This window comes from Petromyzon marinus, chromosome 65 (assembly GCF_048934315.1).
Source record: "Petromyzon marinus isolate PM22_M1 ecotype Great Lakes invasive population chromosome 65, UKy_Petmar_22M1.pri1.0, whole genome shotgun sequence".
NCBI lineage: Eukaryota > Metazoa > Chordata > Hyperoartia > Petromyzontiformes > Petromyzontidae > Petromyzon > Petromyzon marinus.
In genome coordinates, this window is record NC_133731.1 from 7,316,281 (window position 1) to 7,334,389 (window position 18,109).

General features: G+C 52.9%; 1 protein-coding gene across 1 annotated transcript in view; it reads left to right on the forward strand.

Moving 5' to 3' along the window:
* KCP (kielin cysteine rich BMP regulator) overlaps positions 1-18,109 on the forward strand; it is a 156,601-nt gene that overhangs the window by 10,056 nt on the left and 128,436 nt on the right. The window contains exons 2-4 of the mRNA XM_076054333.1: positions 10,827-11,075; positions 15,070-15,240; positions 17,329-17,696. Of these exons, the coding sequence (XP_075910448.1) occupies positions 10,827-11,075; positions 15,070-15,240; positions 17,329-17,696 (788 nt within the window). The remainder of the gene's footprint in view (positions 1-10,826; positions 11,076-15,069; positions 15,241-17,328; positions 17,697-18,109) is intronic.

An 18,109-nucleotide genomic window follows, 5' to 3' on the forward strand; every position in this document is an offset into this window, starting at 1 on the left:
ACCCTCCGTGCTAAAGGCTCTACCCTCCCTGCTGAGTTATAAAAATGATAAGCAGACAATTCGCCAAATCCTCACCGCTATCTGTTCCACCACCACCAATAACAACCGCCACTCACCAACACGTGACGGCCACGTCACCACGCCGCCTACGCAAGGCCAGGTTTCACCTTGAGACCACGTGCAGTGTCGAAGGCTCAATGGTGGCGGGAGGCCACGGACAGACCCAGCAGGTGCCATGGGTTGGCTGACTGAGATGACCGGTAGATGCACCAGCTGTAGTCACCGCGGCCCCTGTGCCAGGCCAGGTGCACTTTCAGGCTATCACGTGAAGAGTCGAAGGCTCAATGGTGGCGGGAGGCCACGGGACAGACCCAGCAGGTGCCATGGGTTGGCTGACTGAGATGGCTGGCAGATGCACCACCTGTACCCCCTACTGTGCATTTTATCCGCCCTGGCGCTCCGCTCGTTGTTGTGAGCGTCGCCTCCTCTGCCACCCGTTGTTGCTGGTGGGGCGACTGCCTCCAACAACTGCCCAGTAGCAGCGTCCTTCACACACGCAGGCTACTTGGGAGTGCGTAAACTTAACAGCATTGGTACAGCACGAGCGAAAATCATCTTGCAACGGTTTCGACATGACAGTGTCTGATCAGTGCCTGAACTGCCCGGGTGTTTAGAGGCCAGGGTCCTCCTATCCGCAAGATATGGGTCATAGTTCAACACAATCCCCTCGAATACACAACACAAAATCAGAGCTGTCAACCCGTACGGTTTGTTTTGAGGTCCATTCGGCGTACAGCCGTTTCAATGCGGGCAGCACCACAAAGTGTTTGTGTCTGTTTGTGTGTCTCTCCCTTGTGGTGATGGGACTTTGAAGGATGAACGTTGAGATTTATAAGGGGGCACGGGGTGACCGATAAGGTCTCTGACTTGGTCTGTCGTTAGGTAGGGGTTGACCGGTATGTGCCCGAGTACCGATACGCACAAAGAGACACAGAGTGTTTGTGTCCATTTGTGTGTCTCTCCCTTGTGGTGATGGGACTTTGTAGGATGAACGTTGAGCTTTATAAGGGGGCACGGGATGACCACTAAGGTCGGGGCACTGATAAGGGGTTGATAGGAATGCAAAATAAGCATCGCTTGTTTAATCTATCGTGCCATCGTTGATGATGTGAGTCCTAAACTAACCATTTTTTTAGTATTGTACCAGGTAAGGCCCCGCTGAGCTATGTAGCTCATTTGTTGTCAGAAGCGACCCCATGGCCATCACAAATCACAAACCCAACCGAGTGACTCGTGATCCTCATCATCACCATCACGTGTGGAAACTGTCATAACGGCAGCCAAAATACTCTAACACGCGCATGTTGTTGTTGATTTCTAAAGACCGGGAGGGGGGAAAAGCAAAGTCAAACCAGACGATGTTGTCACCTTCCCTAATCTCTAACGATCATCACGTTATAATAATAATAGGGGTTTCCCCCTTTTTTCTGGCAACAAAACTGAAACCTTTTTACAAGGATTCATGTCCGCATTAACCACAATACCTGCAGTCAAAATGCAAACAAAAAAATACTATGATAATATATGATGCATTGTCCTTGAAACTGATTGGTCCACACCAAGGGACGGCTTTCTTTTGAGCCTCGACCCAATTGGTGCTCGACCAGATGACGCCTTTTGGCGTTGCAAAAAAAAAGGGGGAAACCCCTATTATTATATTTTGTTCCTGGCAAAGGAGGTCTAATGATGATCATCACGTTGCTTTTTTGACGCATCCCATCAGCCGCAGGGCCTGCGGTGTGGAGAATCACTGCACCGCGAATGTTGCAGCGACCCCTACGTGGTGGTGGTGGGGGGCGGGGGGGGCGATCTGCTGCTGCTGTGTCGCTGTTTGCGTCACGTGACGATTTACAAACGTGTCCGCGACACGGAGTGGAACCCCCGTGCGGTGCTTGGGCCCAACGTTGTCACGTGGTTGGCCCAACGTTGACCCAAAACGTTCAGCGTTCACTGGGGAGCGGAGGGGTTGGGTATGGGGGGGGGGCTATACAAAAAAATGTGCAAATGAGCAACAATTATAGAGCGATCGTGCGTACGGGGGGCTGGGAGCACACAGAGTCGGAGGGCGTTGTGAGCCTTTGTCGTTATCAGCGGTTAACATTCTCTCGTTTTAGAGTTTAATGTTTTGTTTACAGTGTGGTTTTGTTTTCCATTTCACATTGACCGTGCCCGTGGGGCCTCCTGGAACACACACGGAAGCTACGCCACTGACTTGAACCTCAGTCTTGCTCTGTGGACTCCGTTGATTAACACTGAACCAGCCCACCTTAGTCTGGCTCCATGAGCCTCTAGGAATTAACACTGAACCCTAGGGGAACCTTGGTCTGGCTCGATGAGCCTCTTGAATTCATACAAACAAAGACAAATATTCCCCGTATAGCCTTAACAGACTGTAGGGGCAAGTGCTGTTAGCGAGCACCTATGAAGGCCGGAACGGTACACGAGAGGGTGGGTGGCCAGCATCACGCCCGACCGCCTTTGTCTCCCCAGTGGCGATGTTTACACGCCGCACCAGGTATTAATTTCAGGCTGAGTCGACCTAGGGGAGGCCCAGCACCGGTTCAGATAATCGTCACTGGTATTGGCCGTGAGCGGGAATCGAACCCGGGTCGCCAGGTTCGTAGCGCAGCGCGCTAACCGCTACACCACCGCTTAATACACATACATACACACATACAAACACACATACATACACTCACATACAAACACAGATACATACACACACATACAAACACACATACAAACACACGCATACAAACACACATACATACACAACAACAACCGCCATTCGCCACTAAGTGGCGGTGACGTCACCACGACGCTTGTGCCAGGCTATGTGCACCCTGAGGCCACGTGAAGTGTCGAACGCCCGCTGGCAGGAGGTCACGGGGCAGACCCAAGTGCCACGGGTCGACTGACTGAGATGACTGGCTGATGCACCACCTGTGCCCCCTACTGTGCCAACCTGCTGTGCTTTAGCCACCCGGCGCTCCGCTCGTTGTTCTGAGCGTCGCTCCTCCGCCCTCCGTTGTTGTTGGAGGGCAACTGCCTCCAACTGCCCAGTAGCGTCCTTCACGAGCCTCCTCCACAGAGGCCGATCTTGACACCGCTGGTACCAGTCATCGGCAAGTCCACTCAGCTCCATGTCCTCCTGTACCACATCACTCCATCTCTTCTCTAGCCCGTGCCGCGCCCGCTTAGCCCCCTCAATCCGGCCGAACAAAAGCTGTTTCGGCATGCGGTGGCTGGGCATGCGGGCTACATGCCCCAGCCATCGCAGCCTTTCCCGCCGGAGGAGCTCACCGATGGGACCTTGCCCAGATCTTTCAAGGATTTTTGAGCTCCTCACACAATCCAGTCTGGTTAAACCCAGGATGGATCGTAGGCAGGCCAGCCTAAATGTTTCTAACCGGCGAAGATGTTCCATTAGGGGGGTCCACGTTTCGCAAGCGTAGAGAAAGGAGGGAATGACCGTGGCCGAGAAGACCTGAAGCTTAGTGCGGAGCGACAGACCAGGTAGCTTCCACACAGCGTTACGCAACCGATGAAAAGATATTGCCGCTCGACTGATTCGGAGTGAGACCTCTGCTATTAAACTGGAGCCAGTCATAAGCACACTGCCCAGGTATGGGAAACTCTCCACTCTCTCCACAACTGCCCCATCACCGATTGGGAGTTGTGGGGGTGGAGTGTCCGATGGTACAAAATACCCAGGCAGGTGCTTAGTTTTGGTGGGGCTGATGATAAGGCCCCACCTCTTAGTGGCACGCTCCAGTCTCAGCAGCAGCGTCTCCAACTCCTCCTCTGAATGAGCAGCTATTACCAAATCATCAGCATACATAACGTGGTTGAGCAATAGGGAGCCATCCCTTGACCGCACCCGGGCATCGATCAGCCTCCCATTATATCTGTACCATATGGAGATTCCCCCGGTACAGCTATTGAAGGCTTCACGAATTACGTGGTCAAAATAGATGTTAAATAATGTGGGAGCCAGAGGACATCCCTGTCGCACCCCAAGGTGTACAGGGAATGGCTCTGACTCCCGGCCACGTAGTTTTACCCGGGCCTGCTCACCATCATGAAGGTCCTTAATGATCGTGAGCAGAGGGTCAGGTATTCCAAAAGCACGAAGAACAACCCAGAGCCCAGGCCTACTGAATGTCAATAAAGCAGAGATGTAGGTCTTGTTGGAATTCCCTCTGCTGTAGCAGACGGACAGAAAATATGGCATCTGTGCAGGACCGCCCTTTCCTGAAACCGCATTGGGGCTCCGCAAGCCTCTCCTCAGCGTGCCTGGTAAGGCGATGTTGAATAATCCTTACCAGGAGTGAGATGCCCCTGTAGTTGTTACAGTCTGTGCGGTCCCCCTTCTTAAAGAGGGGAACCACCAGTTATGATGTCATATCGGGCAGTGTGTGCACAAACGCCACCCTCCCTCAGCATTTCGCTTGGGAGATCATCTCCCACAGCATACATACAAAGGTAGGGGCAAGTGCTGTTAGCGAGCACCTATGAAGGCCGGAACGGTACACGAGGGGGTGTGTGGCCAGCACCACGCCCGACCGCCTTTGTCTCCCTAGTGGCAATGTTTACACACCGCACCAGGTACTCATTTTAGGCTGAGTCGACCTAGGGGAGGCCCAGGACCGGTTTAGATAATCGTCACTGGTGTTGGCCGTGAGCGGGAATCGAACCCGGGTCTCCAGGTTCATAGCGCAGCGCGCTAACCGCTACACTATTGCTCCCCACTCTAACACACACACAGTCACACGTATACTCACTCTCTCATCAAACACACACACACATACACACACATACAAACACATACATACACACATACATACACACACACATACATACACACGCAAACGTACGGGAACGAGGCTGTGAAAAGAAGTCAAGGGCCGCGTTTGACCCGCGGCGTTTCGTCGATTCCACCGTCGCCCCTGACGTGAGACAGTGGCGTCAAGAGGGCGGCAGACGGAGAGAGAACCAGAGCCAGAGAGGGAGGGAGGGGGAGCGGGAGAGAGCGGGAGAGAGAGCGGGAGAGAGAGAGCCAGGGAGAGAGCGGGAGTGAGAGAGCGGGTGGGGAGAGAGCCAGGGAGAGAGCCAGGGAGAGAGAGCCAGGGAGAGAGAGCCAGGGAGAGAGAGCCAGGAGAGAGAGCCAGGGAGAGAGAGCCAGGGAGAGAGAGCCAGGGAGAGAGAGCCAGGGAGAGAGAGCCAGGGAGAGAGAGCCAGGGAGAGAGAGCCAGGGAGAGAGAGCCAGGGAGAGAGAGCCAGGGAGAGAGAGCCAGGGAGAGAGGGAGGGAGAGAGAGCCAGGGAGAGAGAGCCAGGGAGAGAGGGAGAGAGAGCCAGGGAGAGGGAGAGCCAGGGAGAGAGAGCCAAGGAGAGAGCCAGGGAGAGAGAACCAGGGAGAGAGAGCCAGGGAGAGAGAGCCAGGGAGAGAGGGAGAGAGAGAGAGAGCCAGGGAGAGGGAGAGAGAGCCAAGGAGAGAGCCAGGGAGAGAGGGAGAGAGAGAGCCAGGGAGAGGGAGAGCCAGGGAGAGAGAGCCAAGGAGAGAGCCAGGGAGAGGGAGAGCCAGGGAGAGAGAGCCAGGGAGAGAGTGCGAGTGAGAGAGCGGGAGAGGGAGAGCCAGGGAGAGAGCCAGGGAGAGGGCCAGGGAGAGGGCCAGGGAGAGGGCCAGGGAGAGAGGGAGGGAGAGAGAGCCAGGGAGAGAGAGCCAGGGAGAGAGAGCCAGGGAGAGAGAGCCAGGGAGAGAGAGCCAGGGAGAGAGGGAGGGAGAGAGAGCCAGGGAGAGAGAGCCAGGGAGAGAGGGAGGGAGAGAGAGCCAGGGAGAAAGGGAGGGAGAGAGTGAGAGAGCCAGGGAGAGAGAGCCAGGGAGAGGGAGAGCCAGGGAGAGAGTGCGAGTGAGAGAGCCAGGGAGAGAGAGCCAGGGAGAGGGAGAGCCAGGGAGAAAGGGAGGGAGAGAGAGCCAGGGAGAGAGAGCCAGGGAGAGGGAGAGCCAGGGAGAGAGGGAGAGAGCCAGGGAGAGAGTGCGAGTGAGAGAGCCAGACTGATGGCATCCCCCGATAAGCGGCTTTAAGCAGCTGGACGTGAATGTCACCACCCCCCCTCCCCCCCTCGGGGGCACACGAAGTAGGGAATGTGGCGGCTGGTTCTACAGGTTTGATGTTTTGTTTTTACATCACTGGACGGAGTCGAGTGGAGAGAAAAAAAGTCAAAAGTACGAGAGGAGCCAACGCGTCCCTCTGGCTGCGAACGAGTACCGTTGAACAAGGACCGTTGCCCGAAACGTTATTTTTATAAAAAAATTGATACTTCTTTCGGCACGGCTGATGTAGGCGCAGAGGCAACGACTTCCAATTTAACATTCGGGTGGGTCGAGGCCAGACAACACGGCAAGAGGAGTAGTGTGGACTTCCCCACAAATCTGGCTGTCCGCCTGATGAAGCTGGTTGTAATTACTGGCGAAACGTCGGACTCAGATTGTAAAAGTTGTGGCTTGGCTCTCCAACACACCGGTGTGCTATACTAGTATACTACACTGTACACCACTATTATACACTACACTATACACTAGTGCTGTACTAGTATACTACACTATACACTACACTATTATACACTACATTATACACTAGTGCTGTACTAGTGACGAATTGGCACGTTCTGTTTACGTGACAAACCCCTTACTAATTGGCTGTGTCGGGTGGTGGCCGGTTTAACGACACATTTATATATTATGCGATCGAACCCAAAAAACCTGTATTGTGGATGTATCATCATCATCGTCGTCGTCACCATCGTCGCTGCCGTGACGATGTCTTCTTGGTATGTGTAGATCATCGGGCATTGTGGCGTTCGTGGCACATTGTACCACAGCCTCTGTTCTGGATGACCCCACGCAGTCGCACGCTACCGCTGGAAAGTTTTGAATATTCCATTTGTGCATCAACTATCCGCATCTGGTATCACTAACCCCTATTACTACCCCTACCCTATACCACTACCCCAGCCACTATCACTATCACTACCCCTACCCTATACCACAACATCTTTACATCACATCATCACCTAAACCACAACATCTTTACATCACAGCATCACCTAAAATAACCACAACATCTTTACATCACAGCATCACCTAAAATAACCACAACATCTTTACATTACATCACCTAAAATAACCACAACATCTTTACATTACATCACCTAAAATAACCACAATATCTTTACATTACATTACCTAAAATAACCACAACATCTTTACATCACATCACCTAAAATAACCACAACATTTTACATCACATCATCACCTAAAATAACCACAACATCTTTACATTACATCATCACCTAAAATAACCCAACATTTTACATCACATCATCACCTAAAATAACCACAACATCTTTACATCACATCATCACCTAAAATAACCACAACATCTTTACATTACATCACCTAAAATAACCACAATATCTTTACATTACATCACCTAAAATAACCACAATATCTTTACATTACATCACCTAAAATAACCACAACATCTTTACATCACATCATCACCTAAAATAACCACAACATCTTTACATTACATCACCTAAAATAACCACAACATCTTTACATCACATCATCACCTAAAATAACCACAACATCTTTACATTACATCACCTAAAATAACCACAACATCTTTACATCACATCATCACCTAAAATAACCACAATATCTTTACATCACAGCATCACCTAAAATAACCACAATATCTTTACATTACATCACCTAAAATAACCACAACATCTTTACATTACATCATCACCTAAAATTACCACAACATCTTTACATCACATCACCTAAAATAACCACAACATCTTTACATTACATCATCACCTAAAATAACCACAACATTTTACATCACATCACCTAAAATTACCACAACATCTTTACATTACATCACCTAAAATAACCACAATATCTTTACATCACATCATCACCTAAAATAACCACAACATCTTTACATTACATCACCTAAAATAACCACAACATCTTTACATCACATCACCTAAAATCACAACATATTTTAAAATTGTATTGTTTTGTATATTTTTTATTGTTTCCCTTCTATGTGACTTTACCGAAAGAACCAATAATATGTTGTGCTTAAAAATATATATAAAACAATAACATTTTATTGTTTTATATATTTTTTTTATTATTTTATTGTTTCCCTTCTACGTGACTTTAAAAAAAATAAAATTGTATTTTTTTAATTTTTTTAATTTTATTGTTTCCCTTCTACGTGACTTTACCGAAAGAACCAAGAATATGAATCCCTGCAGTCACGAAAGCTTTAAATCAAAATGTAACCACAACATCTTTACAAAGCCATTCCACAGCCATAACGGAAATGCGAGCGCGGGCTCGGTTAACAAAGCGGGGCGAACGATGCTCGGCCACACAACAACAACAACGTCAACAAACGGAGCGTAAGCGCTCGTCAGCCGCTTGCCTCTTGACAAATCCTCAACGGCGAAGACTCTTGCCGCTTAACCCTCGACTCCCGACTACTCCCGACAACTTTGGACGACGTCCCTCGCCGCCGGGGTATCTCCTCGCCGCCGTCGCCACGTGCTCCACAGCCCTTCCCGTTGAGTCTGCGTGAAAAAAAAAACACAAATTGAGCGAGCTCGTTCGTCGTCAACGCCTGCACGTGTGGTGGCGCCACGGTGGCCAGGGAGATGTTTACTACCTCGCCTGGTGTACAGGAGGTCGTGGGTTCGATCCAAAATCCCTGACGCCTGCTGCTGTATATTTGGAGTTTGCGTGTCTCTCTCTCATCATCACCACGGTGGCCAGGGAGATGTTTACTACCTCGCCTTGTATACAGGAGGTCGTGGGTTCGATCCAAAAACCCTGACGCCTGCTGCTGTATATTTGGAGTTTGCGTGTCTCTCTCTCATCATCATCATCACCACCACGGTGGCCAGGGAGATGTTTACTACCTCGCCTGGTTTACAGGAGGTCGTCGGTTTGATCCAAAAACCCTGACGCCTGCTGCTGCTGTATATTTGGAGTTTGCGTGTCTCTCATCATCATCATCACCACGGTGGCCAGGGATATGTTTACTACCTCGCCTGGTATACAGGAGGTCGTGGGTTCAATCCAAAATCCCTGACGTCTGCTGTATATTTGGAGTTTGCTTGTCTCTCACCATCACCACGGTGGCCAGGGAGATGTTAACTACCTCGCCTGGTATACAGGAGGTCGTGGGTTTGACCCTGACCTTGACGATGCCTGCTGCTGCTGCTGTATATTTGGACTTTGTGTGTGTCTCTCTCTCCCCGTGTGTGAATTTCTCTCCGGGTTCTGCTCCGGTTTTCACGTTTCGATCAACGTCACCACGCGTTTAAAAGTGTTCGACCGCTGTGCATTCCCACGTGATGATGACCAGCCACTTCGTCGGGCTATCATTCGTGATAGCCAGGTCGCCTCGTAAAGAGAGCTACATAGCTCAGTTCGCCTTCTTACCTGGTAAAAATTAAAACATAGCTTAGTTTAAATAGCTTCGTTTGGCTAGGGACAGCAGCCACTCGGCACCCACGTTCTCTCGGCTGGCGCGGCACGGCGAGTTTTCCTTGCCAGCAGCGAATAGTTTAAAAATTGCGGCGATAATGGATGTACAGAGAGAGAGAGACAGAGGGGGGAGAGAGAGGGAGCAGAGAGAGCAGGAGGAAGATGAAGATAGAAGAGAGAAAGGAGGAGAGGGTAGAGGGGGGAGAGGGGGAGAGAGAATGCTTGGGCAAGAGACATGGGGGGAGGGAGGAGAGAGAGAGAGAAAGGAGAGATGGGAGAGGTGGCAGTCAAAGGAGATGGAGTGGATAGAGAGAGAGAGACGGAGAGAGAGGGATGGAGAAGCAGGAGAGAAAGAGAGATAAGTGGGAGAGGATGAGAGGAGGAGGGGAGAGTGAATGCCATTAACTTTGACGAGTTGAGTAATTATATACATCCACGACGATGGAGTGAAATGATCGCTTGCCGCACCACCCTCTCACGGTCACCTCCGACCCCTTGGCCAGGAGTGGAAATTCCACATTCCTGTTGAGGGGGGCCAGGTTCATCCACAGGGAAGCTAAATTCTCGTTGCATGAGACTCAGGAGGAGCGATTGAGCTCGTCTGGTGGTGCGTGCGCCTGAATGTAAAGATTGGTGGATCACGTAGAGAATTGCCAGTACGCTCACTGAGGTTAAGAACCAGGCTACAGTCTACATTATAGACTGCCAGTACGCTCAACGAGGTTAAGTACCAGGCTACAGTTTACATTACAGATTGCCAGTACACTCACTCTGATTAAGAACCAGGCTACAGTCTACATTAGTGTTTTTATATTTTTGATTAACTTTCTTTTATTATTATTTTTCTATCTACGTGACTTTACCGAAAGAACCTTAGAATACGTAGAGTATTCTGAAACTCCGCAGGGTTACACGGGAGGGGGGGGGGGCGGGCAGTACAGCAAGTGGGCTCTCGCAGCCCGTCCGTGTAGCGCTCCGGCCTCTCCGGTTTCCACCCGGACGAAGCCAAACACTCCTTGAACGGAATCGACCAAACCTCCCACTGGGGTGCTACGGTGGCTAGGAGATGTTAACTACGTTGAAACCCCCCCCCACCACCCCCCAAACAAAATCTTTGTTGACAAACATCGCCACCATTGACTCCGCCAATGAAATAAACACTTTCCGCTCCCCCCGTCCCCCCCCAACTCTCGACAGAGATGGACCTGCTGGCGCTGCTGCACGTGAGCGGTTCCCTGCGCGGCGTCAGCGCGCTGCCCGCGTCCCCCTCGGAGCCCGGCGGCGCCTTCAAGCTGCGCCGTGCCACCCCGGAGCTGGCGCTGGCGCCCCGGGACGCGGCGCGACTCGCCGCGGGCCTGCGGCGACGCGGAAGCCTGGGCCTCGCCTTCTGGGCCAAGCAGGCGCGGGGCAACGCGGGCGCCGTCTTCTCCATCGGCGGCGGCGAAGGTGACTTTCCTCGCACCGTGGGCGGGGTGGCGGAGCCAGGATTTCAGGCCGGGGTGACATTCAACTTAATGTTAATTTCAAGAATGATTTAGAGAGGTCAGGCTGTTGAACCGGACGCCATCGGTTGGCGACACGCTCTGGCAATGCAGTTGCACGGAGTCCTCCAGACCGAGTGTCGTACACTTACACGCAGAATGTCACCCCTGTCACCCCCCCCCTGGCTCCGCCCCTGGCCGTGGGTGACCCCCCCTGATCCCCACCACCCCCGGACGGTCCCTGTGAGGGTGGCAGGGATTGTGTAGGGGGTGCCACGGTGGCTAGGAGATGTTTACTACTTCGTCTGGTACAAAGGAGGTCGTGGGTTCAATCTCAGCCCTGATGCCTGCTGCTGTATACTTGGAGTTTGCATCTCTCTCTCTCATCATCATCATCATCACTGCAGTGTCTAGGAGATGTTAACTACCTCACCTGGTATCCAGGAGGTCGTGGGTTCTATCCCGACCCTAACGCCTGCTGTGTATTTGGAGTTGATTTTTCTCCGGGTTGTCTGGTTTATCCCTCCACATTTATTGGAGTATTCGGCTGCTATACAGTTCCACATATGCCACTGCATTGGCGGACACGTCGCTTCTGAAACATCTATCTCAGCCGAGGTCGGGTGCTAGCGTCGGTCTTGGGCTTCTTCTGCAGTTTCCCGCACAGTTCTGGCACGTACGTTGAACTTCTTTCGCACCGTACGTGGCCAACCACGCTCATCGGGCATCTATGACAAATCGCCCTGGCGCTGATTCAGAAACAGACCGGGGCTGGCCTGGTTCGGTGTGAGGTGGAAAACAGCGAAACCCCTGCTCGCGACACTTCTGGCGGAATGCTGTCAGCGAGAAGGAACGAGCTCCCGAAAGACTCCCCCCCCCGCCCACGCTCCCACCGCGTCTCCCGGGTGTTTTGGCCTACTCTTTCACGATGGCCAGACCTGCCCATCGGCTGGCCATCGGTGTCGCCATTCACATCGCTGGGTCGACGCGGGGCGCCTCGGGGATGTTTGTACGACACTCGCCCCACGTCGTTCCAACTGCCGCGCTCTGCCGGCACGTGGAATCGAACCGTCGACCTCTGGAGTCCGGCGCGATGACCATTGCACCGCGCGGCAGCAGCGAGACGTGTCCAGGTGTTGATTATTATCGGCCGGGTCGGTTCGGGCCGGCGACCCTGAAAAATGTATTTCCGTACCCAGCACACCACGTCCAGTACACCTCTCGCTGCGACGCTGGGGCACTACTCGTCACGGTGCCACCTGCCGCGGTCGACAATATTTAGGGAGACGTTAAACCCTGGACATAACGTAACTTAACGTGGCGAGGGCAAAGTGTCCTTCTCGCTACGACTGATCTCGTCGAGGAGCGTAAACCATCATCACGCGAGCTCCGCTCATCCTCACAGCAGCGGCGGATTTTGGCTCAGCCGTCGAACAAAGACGGTGGTCGCCGCATCGTCGCGCGCTTCCCGATGCGCTTCTGCGGCCGTCTGGAACGCTCTTCCTTCCGATATTAAGAAGCCACTGGAGCTACGCACTTTTAAATAATCGAGACCGAAAACTCATTTGTTTCGAGCTGCTTTTTGTGTTTCGTTTGTTTTCATTCCCCCGCACCTCCAATTAACACCGTTGCAAAAGAAGTTCAACATAGATACGTAACTTAACACGGCTTAACATAACGGAACCTTACTGTTACTCAACACAACCCATTGCAACTCACCATAACTAAACCGAAATGAAAACACCCCCGATAGCACGTTTGGCCATGTGCGGTGCGAAAGGAGTTCAGCATGCAATGCATAACGTGACCTAACTCGGCGAAACTTCACGTAGCGCAATTTAACGGGACGCAACGGCGCGGGTGCCCGATGGCCCGGAGCGGAGGGTCAAGGTCCGTGGCCTTGCGGTTGTCCTGAGCGAGCAGGGGACGGCGTACGCCGGAGTGCAGAGGTCAAGCCTCGGAGGCCAGGCATGTGTTGGTTACCGTTCGGAGACGATGCTCAGGCGGGTGGGGGTTTAGGTTATTTTAACTGCGAGGTCGGGAGCTATGGCAGGGAGATGTTAAACACTTTGTACTCGGGGGGGGGGGGGGTGGGGGAGGGGGGGGGCGGTTGGACATGAAGATGCTTAACGTTCGGGGGTGTTTAAGCAAAGAAATGAAGGTTCGGCCTTGGCGGGGATTCGTTTCATGCCGGGCTTGTCTGGGAGTTGGAGGTCGCGAGGGGCGTGGGTGGGGGGGGGGGGGATTTAGGCGGCCCCTGGAAAATCTTTCGTGAGAAATGAAGCGGCACCGCGTGTCATCGTCGGGGGGGGAGTACCGTGGTGGGGGGGGGGGGGGGGGTACTGGGGCTGGTGGCTAGAGAACGGGTGGGTGCGGGAAGGGGTCAAGGGGTCACGTGAGCTCGAGTCAACGCCGCAGATAAGAGTTCGAGATTACGAGGCGGCGGCGGCCGTAAGGGTCGCGCCATAGCGACGACGACGGCGAACGGACTCGCCCTAACGAGCGCGATGACAGCTCGTTTAGCCACGAGCAGGGCCGCTGCCGAGTTGAAGCAGCCGCAGTAGCAGCAGCGGTAGCAGCGGCAGCGGTAGCAGCAGAAGCAGCATGTGGCCACGGTGATCGCCGCAGTCTGTTCCTCCTGTAACGCGGCGGTGGTGGTAGTTGCGTTCCTGAAGAACGCACCGCGTTATGGGAAAATCGCGTTCTCACAAAAAAATAATTTATAACGTGGGGTAACGCGCGCGAGATTCGTACGCAGGCCGAGCAACGACCGAGGCGCGTGGGTAGCGTCTACAAGCATCCAGCAGCATCCCGTCTCGCGTGATGACGATGCTGCGCCGAGCCAGCCGCTACGACCACCGCTTCCGTTGGCTCAATCGCACTGCGTCCAATTAACGACCACGTTACATATATATAAACAAGACGTGTCTCCCCGATGCATTGATCACCGCGTTACATCCAGTTCGCGTTGTGACAACAACGCGCGTTTTGCAGGAGAGAACGGATCGCGCCCCTGATCCGACCATTTTGCGGTGTCAATGAAAAAAAAAATTCGAATACAGAAAATTATCTCGCGAAAAACGTTGCACCGTGATGGCGCCGCACGTCGAGTTGGCCCCCTTCCGCCCCCTTCCGTGTCTGCCACGACGTCGCGGGGATCCGCCAACGTCCGGGAAAATGAAGCGACCGCCATGCGGTCAATAAACCCACGGTGATAAACACACTTTTTTATTTTTTAATTTTTTCTTACCAAGCAAGGCCCCACTACTGAGCTATAGTGTAGCTCTTTTTCAGACGCGACCAAGCGATCGCAAATGATATTCTTAATGTGGAAGGGGAAAAACTGGACGACATCCACGCGACCACGGGGAGAGACACATGCAAACTTCAGATGTACAGAAGGCTTAACACGTAGGCTTTCGCGACGAATATTATTGGGTTAGATGGAGTAAATATAAGTTTGTCATTAAACCCAGCACCACCCGACGCAGCCAATTAGTTGTGTGTTGGAGAGTAAACCCGCTACAACATTTACAATTGGAGTACTGTGACGTTGTGCCAGTAATTACAACAGCCAGCATCATCAGGCAACAGCCACAGAGTTGCGGAGAAATCCTCCTGGCGTCAGGGTCGGGATCGAACCCACGACCTCCTGCATACCGGGCGAGGTAGTTAACATCTCATAGCCACCGCGGTGATGATAATGAGAGAGAGAGAGAGACGCAAACTCCAAATATACAGCAGCAGCAGCAGGTGTCGTCAGGGTCGGGATGTAACCCACGACCTCCTGCGTACCAGGCGAGGTAGTTAACATTTCCCAGCCACCCTCATAAACGGGGGCGTCCGCCAGGATTCGGACCGGCGGGACCGCGGCAAACAAAGCGGCGAATGGAATCCGCCGCGGGGGCCGCCACCGCGCCACCGGCGACCTCACCCATTCCGCGCTGTCACCCGCACAGCCGGAGCCGACGACGTCGCCGGCGGCGCTTACGACGACCACCCGCTGCTGGAGCTGTGGTCGAGCTACCGGGCGGACGCGCTGCGCCTGCACTACCGCTCGGCCAGGGGCACCGTGCGGGGAGGCAGCCCGGCGAGCCTCACCTTCCCCGGCGGCTCCCCCTTTCTGAGAGGTGAGCGCATCCACGGGCAGCGTGCCACCTCTCGTTTTTGTTACGCAGACGATAGCAGCCCAAATCCATTGAAGCCCTCCCTCCCTCTCTCCCCTCCCTCCCTCCCTCTCTCTCCCCTTCCTCCCTCACAACCTCCCCTCCCTCCCCTCCCTCCCCTCCCTCTCCCCCCCTCCCTTCATCCGCCCAGGTCATCCAGCCAGAATTAGTCTTTTTTTTGTTCTAATATAGTATGATACATTTTAAACATAAATAGATACAGTAGATCCTCGGAGATGGAACGCACCAGAACTCGGAACAAATCGCTGTTCGAACGATATTTACGAACATTTTTTGCCCTGGAAACCGAACGAAATGCGGAGGCCGAACGGGGCAATCGCGACTTGGAAGAACCTCTACGGCTGAGACGCTGATAGCCAGCAGCGTGCATGACGCTTGCCCAGACAAAAGGGACTCCCCTTCCAAACCAATAACACCACCACCTCATCCTCCACACCACATCAACTCTCCTTACTACAAGTGAAGCTCAATGCTCATTTATTTCATTTATTCCATATATTGTGTTTATTGTTTTCCTGTATGATTTTATGCATGTAATTACCGTAAACTTCGTGTAAAAGTTATTTATAATCAGAGATTTCTTGTGTCTGGAACCAATTAATGTAATTTGCATTAATTATTATGGGGAAACTTAATTCGGTGTTCGAACAAATCGGTGTTCGAATGGCCTTCTGGAAAGAATTAAGTTCGATCTCTGGGGTACTACTGTATTGAGTTCAATAATTGTATCACGATCGTGCCAGCGCTGAGCCAGAATCATAATATTTATTAATACTGGGGGAATCCGATGAGCTATAAAGCTCTATTTCACAGATGCCCTGGGTTTGAGCAGAGGTGTCGACTGCTTCTTGTCTGTATATGTCTGTGCGTTGGGAGACCTCACGGAGACTGGCTTGACGACAACATAAGAGACACTCCTTGAGCGTGCTCGCTCGAGGCAGAGAGGAACGTTGAAACAAATAACGAAACGTGACCAGCCCATGGATCGCGATCATGACGATGACACGTTCATGCACACGCACGCACACATAGCAGAGTCACTCGCACGCTGTGTCAGCACGTACGGTTTAACCCCGCGTATTCTTGTGCAGGGAAATTTAGTTTTTAGGTCCATACGGCGTTACAGCCGTTTCAATGCGGGCAACAACAGTTTTTTGTGTCTATTTGTGTGTGTCTCTCCCTTGTGATGGGACTTTGTAGGATGAACGTTGAGATTTATAAGGGGCACGGGGTGACCAATAAGGTCTGACTTGGTCTGTAGTAAGTTCGGGGCACTGATAAGGGGTTGACAGTAGTGGTGAGTGTACTAGTGGTGAGTGTACTAGTGGTGAGTGTACTAGTGATGAGTGTAGTAGTGGTGAGTGTAGTGGTGGTGTGTGTACTAGTGGTGAGTGTACTAGTGGTGAGTATAGTAGTGATGAGTGTACTAGTGGTGAGTGTAGTAGTGATGAGTATAGTAGTGATGAGTGTACTAGTGGCGAGTGCAGTGATGAGTGTACTAGTGGTGAGTGTACTAGTGGTGAGTGTACTAGTGGTGAGTGTACTAGTGGTGAGTGTATTAGTGGTGAGTGTAGTAGTGGTGAGTGTAGTGATGAGTATCGTAGTGATGAGTGTTCTAGTGGCGAGTGTAGTGATGAGTGTACTAGTGGTGAGTGTACTAGTGGTGAGTGTACTAGTGGTGAGTGTACTAGTGGTGAGTGTACTAGTGGTGAGTACTAGTTGTGAGTGTACTAGTGGTGAGTGTACTAGTAGTGAGTGTAGTGGTGGTGAGTGTACTAGTGGTGAGTGTACTAGTGGTGAGTGTAGTGGTGAGTGTACTAGTGATGAGTGTACTAGTGGCGAGTGGCCTCTCACGGGAACACGAGTGACTGAGCGCCACGCTAAAGTTCACAACTCGGTGTAGGCAGGTGAAAAGAGTAACCCCCCCCCCTCCCCTCTTTGTACGAACGTGAACTTCTTTCGCACCGTACGTAGCCACCTGCGCGATTCTCTCTCCGCTGTCCCCCTCCCCCGCTCCCTCTCCCTCTCTAGACGGGCAGCAGCGCTGGGCGCGCGTCGCCCTCTCGCTGTCCCCGCGGCGCGTCGCCCTCATGGTGGAGTGCGACGCGCCGCTCGTCCTGGAGCCGCCCGCGTCGCGTCCCGGCGACGTCCTGGACCTGCGCCTGCCGCCCGCCGGGGCCCGGGTCGTCCTCTCCGGCTCGGCCGTGGGGCCCTCGCGGCGGCGGCGGCGGCGGCGACGCGCGGCCGCCGCCGCCGCCGCCGCCGCGAGGTCGGGGAAGAGGTCGGGGGAGAGGTCGGAGCAGAGGTCGGAGGAGAGGTCGGAGGAGAGGTCGCGGAAACGCGAGGGCGGCCGGGGCGACGCGCCGCTCGCTGCCCGAGTCGCTGCCGGGAAGTTTGTGGTGAGTTTCCCCCGCGGTGGCACGCGGAGATGAGACGGCGGGCGCCTGCCGAGATGTTCGCTACCTCGCCCGATACGCAGGAAGTCGAGGGTTCGATCCCGAGCCTGAGGCCCACTGTGTATTTGGAGTTTGCGCGTCTCTCTCTCTCTCTCTCCCCGTGGTCACTGCGTGGATTTGTCTCCGGGTCCTGCGCTGGTTTTCCCCTCCACATTTGGAATCGACGTCATGCGTTTTAGAGTATTTGGCTGCTATGAATTTCCACACGATGATGATGATGACTTTGTTGGTTCATCACTTGTGTGGCCAGGTCGCTTCTGAAAGAAGGAGCAACATGGCTCTGTGTAGCCCTTACCTGGTAAAATAAAATAAACAATAACAGTTTAAATATGCCTCAATAACTAAGCCACCACGCA